General features: G+C 49.7%; 1 protein-coding gene across 1 annotated transcript; it reads left to right on the top strand.

Moving 5' to 3' along the window:
• Positions 1-664: 664 nt before the first annotated feature.
• Positions 665-11,526, top strand: LOC133155917 (glutamate receptor ionotropic, kainate 1). The gene is made up of 15 exons (XM_061281593.1): positions 665-1,152; positions 5,766-5,933; positions 6,016-6,273; positions 6,357-6,538; positions 6,735-6,788; positions 6,904-7,077; positions 7,417-7,560; positions 8,006-8,113; positions 8,708-8,821; positions 8,962-9,165; positions 9,228-9,451; positions 9,690-9,808; positions 9,890-10,107; positions 10,294-10,519; positions 10,632-11,526. The coding sequence occupies exons 1-15, from the start codon at positions 1,068-1,070 to the stop codon at positions 10,919-10,921; spliced, it is 2,568 nt and encodes an 855-aa protein (XP_061137577.1). The 5' UTR covers positions 665-1,067; the 3' UTR covers positions 10,922-11,526.
• Positions 11,527-12,879: the final 1,353 nt, after the last annotated feature.

The raw sequence follows: 12,879 nt of genomic DNA, 5'->3' as shown, positions 1-12,879 counted from the left end.
AAGCAAGCTTAATCTGCAAGGCAGCAAGGCAAGCAGCACTTGCCAAGATTACATTTGCCCGGCCGCCCGCCCGCCCTCATCGGCAGCGTGGCCAAGATTTAATCATCGTTCCTCGGTGTACCCAAGCAAAGACGTGGTCGAGGTCGACCGTTGGCAGATTTGAAGTTAATCTTCACGACGTATCCATGTTTGCGGATCAGCCAGCTCGCCACTGCCCTCAATTGGGTGTCAGCACGGTACGGCACGGCACGGGAGGGCAAGTCTCAGCTCAGCCCCGAACCCCGGCCCGCTGCGTCCACTTACCGACAACGGGCAGAAACCAAGCCGGAAATGAAGAATTCGTCCTTTCAGAATAAATGTGTCGGGGACAGCGACTAAAGCTATATCGTATTGCCTTCTACAAAGCCATTGGGTATTTACTTTTGCACGCGCGAGTTTGTTTTAGCATGAAGCCAACATTATATGGGCACGTTAAAACATGAATCAACACAGCTAATTTGTATGAATGTGGAAATGTCTGGACTCCACTTAAAATGACGGTCGATCAAATGAGTTGAAAAAGGATATGTGGCAAGATAATCAACGTGAGCCTTTTCCAAGTCGACCTGCAATTATTTGCATCCAAAAGAGGAATAAATGTCACTGTTGATCTTGAGCTCTTATGAAGCCGCGAATACACGGCAGTGCCCAGCCCATTTGACGGCTGATTTTATTTTGAAAGCCGGAAGAGGTATTTGCTCTCTGTGGTGCCTTGACAGCACGGAGCATCTCAGCGGTCCTCCTTCCTCCACAGTCGCTCGCTCGCACGCACCCTTCAATTCAAGCGCGCGCCGGGAAAAAAAACAAAGCTGCTATGTGCACGGTGAGCATGGAAAACAACAGTCGTGTCACGCATGAAGGATTTTAACAGACAATTTGGAGTTTTTTCTCTCTTCCTCGTCACAATGAGCGAGAAGACATTGCGGGTCAGGGGCCACTTGATTGTGACGCTGAAGGATGCGAGGACTGGCAAGGTGTCGGCATGACCAAGTGACATCCATGCTCGACTGGAGCCCCCAGGGAGGACCATGGCGAAGAGGAGAGGGCTGCTCTTGTCGCTGCTCTACTTGTTAGCACACTTGTGGCTCAGTTGGCAGCAGGTCCTCAGGATTGGTGAGTGACTGACTGACTGACTGACCGACCGACCGACCGACTGCGGGAGCATCACTCGGCCCGTTTGCATCTGAAATCAATTCATTGAAGCTCAAGCCTTTTAAAAAAGATTTCATTTCATGCTTCACATCATTGCTCTTAAAATACGTTCATGTGGTTTAAACACAGGAATGAATAATAATAATGAAATAAAGACAATGTAGAATTATTGAATTTATTTCTAAGCAATCGACTCAAATGTGTATACAATTTAGTCCAACCAAAATGGAATGAACGAAAATGTGACATCAATTCAATCCATTTCAAATGACAACTTGGTATAGCCCAACTGACAGCCGTTCCTAATATTTTGACTGTGTGGCCCACTTCCAGTGAGGTGACCAAAACTATCAGAGACACCAAGTGTGGATATCTTTGAAAAGTTATTTCTCCGTGCTTAATAACTGAGCTTGTTGTCGTCGTCGTCTAAAAACGCCTCCTAAAACGTTTCGATTGCATTTGTATTGATTGCATTGTTTGTTATATTTTGCATACGAAATAGATCATATCTTACTAGAAATAGCGGCAACACCATTTACATTTGGAGCATTTCACCAATTTCATAAATCATTTAAAACAAACTCGTTACATTTGGGTTTGACATTTTTTTCCAATTTATAATACTCCTCGATTATTATGTTCACAAATTGGACCGGATTATTGCTGCTTTCTGCATTTCCCCCCCAAATCATGTTCATGACAATAATCATGGGCAGAAAATTGAAATGATGTTAATCCACTCTGGTGTCGGGCTGCCAGAGTTTGCAGCGCCAACGTAGGACCGCTCGCTGACGCCTGTCAAGGCATCGCTCGCTGGCGCCTGTCAAGGCGTCGCTCCCTCCCCTTTTGGACCGCCCGCCCGCCCGCCCGCCGCCATGGGAAATAGATACAACGGCGGCTACGGAATAATGAGCCAGCCCTTTGAATGGTTGACCGTGCAATTAGCTCATCTGATGCAACCAGTGAGAAAAGCATTTCATTAAAACAAGTTGCGTCACAAAAAACGGCATTTTCATACAATAGTCGCACTTGAAGTGTGTCATCTCCAAATAGCTTTCACTGTCCTATCCAAAAGTTTCTCTCTCTTAAATCCAATTTCAGACTCCCATTAAGATTTAGAATGTGTCACCTACAATTGTCCCTCCATTGAATCCAGATTCATAGTGGATTGGTGTGAAAGATAATTGATACTCATTCAAATCAGTTTCGATTTCGCTGAGGCTCAAGTTAAGCTAAACAAACTGCGATCATCTTTACAAAGACTGCACACTTTCCGCTAACCCTGACATGGAGAAATGTTCATCTTACGGTCAAGACTTGAGCATACGTCCCGCTCTGGCTAACGGGTCACCTCCCCGTTCTCAATCGACGCTCGGTGTCGTTAATCCGTCTCAATCATCGACGGCTCCGTCCGGCCTCATGATTTGTCATTCTCATCCTGCGCTAATCTGGCCCATATGCTGCGGCGGCGGCGGCGGCGGCGCTCCTTCCAATTACCGTCCCTCTGTGTTAGCGGGTGTCGCCGTCCGCAATCCATCATAATAAAAAATCCCTAAACAACAGACCCTAATCGGCTTTAGGCAGAAAGTTCGCAGCTCGTCCGAGCGATATCGTCGCTCCGTTTGATAACGTGTCTGGCCACCGAAACGTAATCCTCATTTTCACTCTGCGTGTGTCAGCGTCGGAACAAAGAGAGCTCAGTGGCGCACATCAAACGGGCCTCGGGAGCGCCTTCCATCCTTCCTTCATTCCTTCCTTCATTCATTCTCGGGCCGGCGTGCGGCCAACTTGGACGGGTCGGCCTGGGAGAAAGGCAAAACACTACGCCGTTGTAGCGCTCGGCCCTAAAAGACGGGCCTTCAGTTTTTCAGCACACGTGGGAATTGGATCCTCCGAAAACAAAAAAGACAAATGGCTCAATATGTGGAGGATTCCCGGAGCCAAAGGCAAGAAGCCTGAACAAAATCTGCTGCAATCTCAGGCTACACGTCGTGCCTTTAGCTCGCTAGCTTTGTTTCCAAAAGGGAAATGCAAAAGAATCTTGCTGTGGATGTCGGTGCACAGACAGACAGAAAGAAGCGCGGCGCCGGAGGCCGCCGACGGCACGACGGCGCTCTCCCTGCGGCGCTGACCTCCCAGCATGCATGGGCCGCCCCGCCCGGCCCCGCGGAACCGTCTGACCTAATAACAGAGCGACAGAACATATCCACGACTCACTCACTGTTTTCCATTCAGGAGAAAATGTGGTCAAAGGTTGCCACAGAATGAGGTGGAAAAGAACCCGTAACTAAAATTTGAAAGGCACTTGGCCGTTTGAGTTTGAAGCACGGTGACCTATTTGTCGGCCCGCAAACGGATATAGGCGTCAAATCCGGCACGCAGATAGATAGATAGATAGATAAATTCAGCTTTGTTCTGCATGGAGTGCAGCTTCATTTCTTTTCCGAAACGCTTCCTTAAAAAAATAGAGCAGGACAGATGAATCCGCGGATATAATTAGCGAATGAAGTTGCGTTCGAATGAGCTGCCAAGCCGCCAAGTCGCCCGCCCGCCTCCATAATCAAGCTTGTTGTGTCTTGTTTTGTGGCCTGGTTAGTGCGCAGTAAATCATTTATCAGCACCCTGGATGCTCGGGTGCTTAATGCACCCCAACGGTTGCTTGTATTTTGAAGAAGGGAGCTCGCTCGCTCGCTCGCTCGCTCGCTCGGCAGGAGGAGATAAGTATCAGGCAGCACAACGCAGAGCTGGCTGGTGCCTCAGCGTGGCCCAAAGCAAAATGTGATTTTGTCATTGCAGCCCTGTTGCACTACAAAGCTGACTGGCTTTATTTACACAACATTGCAAGTGGTGAATACGATGTAGGATTGGAATCGGAGATGGCTTTCTTTTTTTTTTTTGAATGTCTCTCAGACACAAAGAGCAATGTCGTGTCACTACTCGGTCAGTTTGAATTCTCTGGAGGATTTGCCACTGCTGATTAGCGGGACCAGCGAGTCACGTTTTCTGCCCGATTCCACGCCAGCATGGCAAACGGCCATTAGCAGGAAGGCCGGCAAGATGGCTTGGTGCAAATCAACAACATGATTGGACGCTCTCAAAAATGGCCGTATACGCTGGCGCGCGCATGTTGCCGTGCCGACGAGATGCTGGGATAGCTCTAATTGGCCCCGGCAATTTGTTTTGCCTCGTACGTACAAAAAGCCATGCGGGCCAAGAGATGTTCATGTTCCTCCAGGAACTCTTAGGAAATACTCAAAAGGGCTTGTGGTAGGTACATAATGAATTCGAAATTGCTCAGACGAAACTGACAATTAAATGATTGTTCTTATTTTGTGACCATTTTATGCAATTTCAACCTTGAGTCCATTTAAAAAAGGTGCCTCGTCGTGCGTATGCTTTGCGCATAACAGAAATCAAATACCAATTACACTCATATCGGTACTTATTCATGTACATTGTGGCCTCTTCTGTCTCCAAATACAATATATTTACTAATCAATAACAATCGATCCTTTATTTTAATGTAATGATTTGATTGTATTTGATTCCTTTGCTTTAACCATTATTATCCAAATCATTTTGCATCAGTACACCACAATCATGATATCAGTCACTGTAGTCTTGAATTGACATTTTTATCTTCCCTCCCTTTTCCACAACGCAAACAAAGCCAAACTACAAATGAGTCCGAGTCCGCGTCCCCTCTTGTATTCCCTTCGAGCGTTGCCAGCGCTTTGGAGATTATTCATGCAGCACAGGCGCACACGATTTTGCGTTTGTGTGATTAGAGGTCGGCTACCGAGATGTAAATCACAAAACCCACGTAGCGGGGGGGGGGAGGGCTATTTCGGCCCCCGTGCACAAAACAGACCATCTGTTTGGAAGCGACAAGTTTGAGCAAATCTTGAAAAATAGGCATGAATTAGTTGTGTGCAGAATTAGGAAGTGTTTCACCGGGACCCGCTAGCAGCTGCTTGGAACGGGAGCACCGTTTTCAAAAGCCAACCACGTAGCGCAGACGAGGAGCTCTCACTTGGGTCTTGACAGAAGCATTTCGGTAAAAAACGCTTTTCTTTTTGCACTTTTTGCCAGTGTAATGCTTTGGGAAATAGCGAGGGAGGGCTGCGCCACGGTGGGAGTGGTCACAAACAACAACGAACGGAACGGGAGTTGGAGGGGTCGTCGCCGGCGCTCCCAAGGGGAGATTTTGAGCTTGGGAGGGACAAAGATGTTTGCAGAGAAGCTGAAGCCAGCGACCTGCGCGTCTTGGAACGGCCGCGGGCTTTTTCCCAAAAGCCGCATTAGTAAGAATGTAGGCCGTGTAAAGAGGACAAGGTTGGCCGAGGTGAAGCTTTTCTCTGAATGGGATGAAATCCGCTTTGACCCAAGGACATCTGCGCAACATTATGTCATCTTCGCAATTGCTCCAAGCAAATAGGAAGAGTGGGGCTGCATGATTTGGTCCATATGGCCCGGACAGACAAAAACGTCTGGAGATGAAAGCGCCCGGCCCGGCCCGGCCCGGCCCGGTCCGGGCCCCGTTTAACGCTTTGTTTTTTGCGCTGTGGCCCCAGGCGGCATCTTTGAGACGCTGGAGACCGAGCCCATCAGCGTGGAGGAGCTGGCCTTTAAGTTTGCCGTCACCAACATCAACAGGAACCGGACCCTCATGCCAAACACCACGTTGACCTACGACGTCCAGAGAATAAATCTCTTCGACAGCTTCGAGGCTTCCAGAAGAGGTCGCAAGTCTTGACGGCAAAATACTCGTGGAGATTTTTTTTCCATTGGGTCAATCGACTCCTTGTTTTTCCCCTAACCCAGCCTGCGACCAGTTGGCGTTGGGCGTGGGGGCCGTGTTCGGACCGTCGCACAGCTCGTCGGTGAGCGCCGTCCAGTCCATCTGCAACGCCCTGGAAGTCCCTCACATCCAGACGCGCTGGAAGCATCCGTCCGTGGACAACCGAGACAGTTTCTTCATTAACCTCTACCCCGAGTACACCTCCATAAGTCGAGCCGTGCTGGACATTGTGCAGTACTACAAGTGGAAGGCGGTCACCGTGGTCTACGAGGACGCCACGGGTCGGTCGGCAAAACCTGGCGGCGGCGGGGGGCGGCTCGAAGCGCGTAGAACCTGAACTAACCATGCCGTTTGTGCGTTGAAGGCCTGATTCGCTTGCAAGAGCTGATCAAGGCTCCGTCCAGATACAGCATCAAAATCAAGATCCGGCAGCTGCCGCTGGGAAGCAAAGACGCCCGGCCGCTGCTCAAGGAGATGAAGAAGGGCAAGGAGTTTTACGTCATCTTCGACTGCTCCTACCAAACGTCGGCCGACGTCCTCAAGCAGGTGAACCGGAAACGAAAAGATGGCAGAGAAAGAACATCGGGGGGGGGGACGACTCACAAATACTGGAGCCGTCGGCATTTTTGGCCTTTCTATTCGAAATCTCTTTGGTTCCTTTTATTCTGCTTCCTCATTTCCTACTGATTTGGTGCCTTGAAAATGAATTGCAAGCGGGCACATTTGCTTCAATGCTTTGCAGATCCTGTCCATGGGGATGATGACGGAATACTACCACTTTTTCTTCACCACGCTGGTAAGCAGGCAAGCCGCATGACAATTATCCACAGCGGTGGCCAAAGTAGGCTCGCTGACAAACGGCCGTCTCCAAAGAAGCCGCAGGAAGTCGTGTCCTCGCTCATTTCATTCAGGACCTGTTTGCGCTGGACCTGGAGCCGTACCGCTACAGCGGCGTCAACATGACGGGCTTCCGGCTGCTCAACATCGACAACCCCAAGGTGGCCTCGGTGGTGGAGAGGTGGGCCACGGAGCGGCTGCAGGCCCCCTCCAAAGCCGAGACGGGAATGATGGAAGGCATGATGACGGTAAGAATAAATAGAACACGTTAGGACGGCTCCATTCCGACTTGTTGATCCGTTTTAATGAGGGTCATTAAAAGCTATTTATAGATCTCGCTCTGGTAAACAAAATGAATCCACGTAACATGCTGAGATTGCTTGTGCACTGTACTGAAGTCTGAAAAAGGGAGGCTGCCCCAAAAGGACAAAAAACAACCGCTGAGCGAAAACGCCGAGGTTTATTTTGGGAAAGAATTCATTCGAGCTTCTGATGGGGGGGAAGGAAAAAATATATATATCAAAGTTGTGTTTGCGGCACCGGCCCGGCCCGGCCAGTGAGTCGCGTTTGTTTGTGTGCCGTTGCAGACGGAAGCGTCTCTGATGTACGACGCCGTCTATATGGTGGCGGCGGCCTCGCAGCGCGCCGCCCAGATCACCGTCAGCTCGCTTCAGTGCCACCGCCACAAGCCCTGGCGCTTCGGGGCGCGCTTCATGAACATGCTCAAAGACGTGAGTGGCAATGGACAAGCTGAAAAGTTGACCCACATCTGGAGTGAGACGAAAATGGCCCATTGGCTTCAAAACGACCCTTTGGGCATGTTTTGGAGAAAAGCTTTGTGAGCAATGCTCAGATGGGATGAAGCCTATTCCAAGTGGGCTGACTTGATGAGCCCCCGCCGGACCGCCACGCACTCAGACCCAGGCCTTGCCTGCCTGCCTGCCTGCTCCATTTGCATCATCATCATCATCTACTAAACACACACACACACACACACACAATGTCCAGCCAATGCAGATGTGGCCATTAGAGCGCCACAATTGTCTCGGCGTCTGGCCCCAATGCAGCAATGATTCATTCTCTACTAATACTGGTTTATTCTGAACTTTGCTATAACCTGGCGTTTTGCTATATACGACAGTTAGAAGCCGAAATAATCGCAATTCATTGGCGCAGGTGCAGTGGAACGGCCTGACGGGCCAAATCGTCATTAACAAGACAGACGGCCTGCGCAAAGACTTTGATTTGGACGTGATCAGCCTGAAGGAGGACGGCTTGGAGAAGGTGAAGCCAAATTTTCATGCTTTATGCTTGAAAGAGCCTTTTCTCTGCTTTTTGGTCCAAAGGCTTTTGGGTGAAACCAACTGCTGATGACTAAACAAGTGAACAAGATCGTGAGATCTTTTTTTTTGCCAATGAAAGAAGAGAATCGCCTTCTGCTCACTTTGCTGCTTATATTGTCACACTATATGGCTTGAAAGTGAATATGTCTCAATGAGTGGCAAGTTTATTTTCTTTTTTGAGGCTTTCACTGGTCATGTATAGCTCCCCACTTGCTTTTGCCGCTGTCTTTGAAATGGCATCCATTGAAACGTTTTTTTGTTTCCTTTACTGTTTTCCACAAGATAATCGCAGGCAACAATCGCCTGAATAAAGTATGGAAAAAGGTCTGTACTTTAGCTGCCAGACTAAAGAGATCCTAACGCCGTTTACTAATCCACTCTGGCCGTCTGATTTTCTCCTTTGCCCTCTCCAAACGTGTCGGCGTCTGGTCACTCATCTGTTGTGCTTTGACCCTTTTCCCTTTGGTGTCGGTCGGTCGGTGGCTCCGGGCCAAACTTTGCCTCGAGTGTCATGGTGACGTGGTGTCCTTTCCAGATCGGCGTGTGGAACTCCCAGACCGGCCTTAATTTAACAGAAAACAACAAGGACTCGGGCACAAACGTCACCGACTCCATGGCCAACAGGACCCTCATCGTCACCACCATTCTGGTACGCTAAGAAAATACGGATATGCAACAATGACTACTTTCCCGTCGGCATTTTGGAAAGAGCACCGGGAAAAAACGCAAACGTTTCGGAAAATAGCGAACCGGTGGCGAGCGTGATTCAGGACGATGAATTCTTTCCAGGAAAACCCCTACGTGATGCACAAGAAGTCGGACAAGCCGCTGTACGGAAACGACCGCTTTGAGGGCTACTGCCTGGACCTCCTCAAGGAGCTCTCCAACATCCTGGGCTTCTCCTACGAGGTCAAGCTGGTGACCGACGGCAAGTACGGCGCTCAGAACGACAAAGGGGAGTGGAACGGCATGGTGCGCGAGCTCATTGACCACGTAAGTGCGTATTTCAAGAAGACCCCCGAATTGGCACAACCCTAAGACTTTGGTGACGGCAGGTCGCCGACTTGGCCGTGGCCCCCCTCACCATCACCTACGTGAGGGAGAAGGTGATTGACTTCTCCAAGCCCTTCATGACGCTGGGCATCAGCATCCTCTACCACAAGCCCAACGGCACCAACCCGGGCGTTTTCTCCTTCCTCAACCCGCTGTCGCCTGACATCTGGATGTACGTGCTGCTGGCCTGCCTCGGCGTCAGCTGCGTGCTCTTTGTTATCGCCAGGTAATCATGATGGGCTTCTTGGCACTTGGTTGCTTTTTTGGGAAATAAAGGGGCAGTGCCCACCCAAAAAAGCACCACCCTTTTTCCCCCCAGAAATGAAGGGAAAAAAAAATCCTCGCTTCAGCACGATAGGCGATAAGGATCGGGCCGGTTTCCCATTAGCAATTAGCCAAGTCGTCTTAAGGCAGGTTTAGAACGCGTTTTTTTGTTTTGAAATTGTGACCGTTTGTCTCTCCAGGTTCACGCCGTACGAGTGGTACAATCCTCACCCTTGCAACCCCGACTCAGATGTGGTGGAAAACAATTTCACCCTCATCAACAGCGTGTGGTTCGGCGTCGGGGCACTCATGCAGCAAGGTACGCTTGGTCATTGCGCCGGCCGTGCGGCGGCGGCGGCGGCGTTGGACTCAGGAACCGTCCGTCACGGTTGTCTTTCAGGTTCCGAGCTGATGCCCAAGGCCCTGTCCACCAGGATCGTGGGTGGGATCTGGTGGTTCTTCACGCTCATCATTATATCCTCCTACACTGCCAACTTGGCTGCCTTTCTGACGGTGGAGAGAATGGATTCGCCCATCGACTCCGCCGACGACTTGGCCAAGCAAACCAAAATAGAGTACGGCGCCGTCAGAGACGGCTCCACCATGACCTTTTTCAAGGTAAGAAAGGCGCCAATACAAAATTCTAAATATTGGCGGGGGGGGATCCAAACGTTTGGTAGCTCATGGTCCATCGCCTTTTCTGGACACAGACACGTCTTTACGTAGCCGCAAAACATGTCGAGGACGGTGAGCTATTTCTTCTACCCCGCCAATAAGACCCCCCCCCCCCTCTCACTCCAACAGAAGTCCAAGATCTCCACCTACGAGAAGATGTGGGCCTTCATGAGCAGCCGGAAAAACACCGCCTTGGTGAAGAACAACCGCGAGGGCATCCAGAGGGTCCTCACCACTGACTACGCTCTCCTGATGGAGTCCACCAGCATTGAGTACATCAGCCAGCGCAACTGCAACCTCACGCAGATCGGGGGTCTGATCGATTCCAAGGGTTACGGCGTGGGAACACCAATAGGTACCCGACTTCAACATCCAATTCTGTGGAATTCTTTCCAAATTCAACCGCGCATGGGCAGAGCACGACAAAGTGGATGAACGGCGACTGAGCTTTGCGTTCTCTACCGCAGGCTCCCCTTACAGAGACAAAGTGACCATCGCCATCCTGCAGCTTCAGGAGGAAGGCAAGCTGCACATGATGAAGGAGAAGTGGTGGCGGGGGAACGGCTGCCCCGAGGAGGACAGCAAAGAGGCCAGCGCTCTGGGCGTGGAGAACATCGGCGGAATCTTCATCGTGCTGGCGGCCGGCCTGGTCCTCTCCGTCTTCGTGGCTATCGGAGAGTTTATTTACAAATCCAGGAAAAACTTGGACATCGAGGAGGTGAGCGTCGGCCAGTGCGAGTGGCACAATAAGTATTGAGGCGCTCCGACCGCTCCGACCTTTGACGCAAAAGATCCAAATGTGTCCAACTGCATTGTTACAATCAAAACTTTTCAACTTTAGCGATTTCTGTAGTTTTGATGGAAAGCTCATGAGAAGTCCTTTGAGGGAATAATCGACATCATGATGCTTTACCATCACGGCCTTTGTGTTTCGATGCAAAGCAAACGAGACAAAATGTAACTTGGCATTTTGTTGTTGCATATTTCAAACAAAATGGTGTGCAATACCTTCTACCGTCTTTTATGCACCTCTACGTATCTCACAACATTGTTTCAGTGAATCTTCTTTTGTTGTATCTATCAAGTTTCTGTTTTTTTTCTCTCGAGCGAAAACAAAGTGACATCCTTTCGAACCCTTTGATCGCTGCTTGTTTGGTATTGCTGTGTTGAGGTTCTTATTTTGTCCCCTTTTGCTGCCATTTCAAATCACGCTCAAAACATTTTGGGTCCATGGTTTCACATGTGACATCACTGCAAGCCATGTCTTAGTTTTGGAAGGCCATTACGACCGTCAAACCGCTCTGCTGTATCCAAGCCAATTCTTTTCTATTAACTGCTGATTAAATGTCAGATTTGAGCTCATTGGTACTTTGAGTCGCCAAAAGACCGGGTGGGGGGGCAGCGTTTGAGACAATTAGCAAGATTATAATAAAGACAAGGAAAACATTAGCGCACGGTACTGATTAGCTTATGTGTTTTTTGTTGTAACTTTAGCGGCTGCTAACTAGCGGCGCTTACTTTTACGGCTACATCGGAACCCGAGATGAGCGCTTGGACTTGATGCACCCGACGGACCAACTAAAACATTTTTCCGATCAATCTGGTCGCTTGCTGCCTGATGAACCGTTGGATCGTCTCAAGTATCGAGGGATCAGCGTTCTCGCTGGCTTTGCTAGCTGGAGGGTGGACACGTCCTCCGGTGGCGTCTTTGACTCGTCGGGCAGATTTCAGTGTTACGACCCTCCTTTCCATAATCCTTTCAGCGGAATACTAGCCCCGAAAATGAAGTTCATGGAGCCCATGTCATCAGGATACAGTTGCTTAACAGCTTATACGATTAATGTTGTGTCACAAAAAGGTCAAGGACCTTATGTTGGGAATGACAGTCAAGCATCGTGTGTGGCACTCTGACCCTGAGTCCGATTTTGCTCCAGATCACAAAACAAAAGTGATTTTCTTTTTTGCCACGACGGCGCTCTGATCTACTGGCAATTTTGCAGCTGGTTCTGGCCGGCAACCTACTCGTGCGTTCTATTAGCACGTATGTTGTGCGACTTAGCAAGTGGACAAAACTCCAGATGTTTTAATTAATTTCTAATCCCCCTGTTTCCTAATCCTGGCTTGCTTGGGATAATCGCTGGTGTAATTGTGAAAAGGAAGTCACGACGCGGCGCGAACGCAAAGACTCACAATGTCAAAAGTGGGTTGATCAATGAAAGCAAATGTGACGGGCCGGAGTGAAAGATGGCACCTCGAGTTCTTCCTTTGAGACCGTTGAAGGTTTGGGTATTCTGACAAATTCCAGGATTGGTCTTAAACTGCTTTCATTTTGTTTGCTTGCCGCTTTTTAATCTTCTAACCCTGCATTCTTAATCAGAACTGGGAGCAGGTTTTTAATCTGGCATGAACGAGGCCGCGGATTAGCAGCCCCTGACCTTGCCATGTCGCGCAGCTGCTGATGCTGCTGCTGCTTCTTCTTCCTCCTCCTCCTCAAATCAAGCCTCTCTCATCGCGCACTCTTTCTTCGATGCAGCAAAAGGGTGGACGGCCAATGAGGTGACAGCGAAGGCACGTTTGACAAGCGCCATCTTGAGGCAGGTCGGGAGGAGGCGGGGCCCATATCTGATGTCCGAGCGTGTAATCCCTTTGACTGGTAGATGCCACCTCGCTTGTCGGGGGGACCTTGTGCGCCGACTTCTTGGGTGGAATGAGAAC

The sequence above is a fragment of the Syngnathus typhle genome, linkage group LG6 (assembly GCF_033458585.1).
Source record: "Syngnathus typhle isolate RoL2023-S1 ecotype Sweden linkage group LG6, RoL_Styp_1.0, whole genome shotgun sequence".
Classification (NCBI taxonomy): Eukaryota; Metazoa; Chordata; class Actinopteri; order Syngnathiformes; family Syngnathidae; genus Syngnathus; species Syngnathus typhle.
Note: the sequence above shows the minus strand (reverse complement) of the source record. Positions and strands in the feature narration are given on the sequence as shown.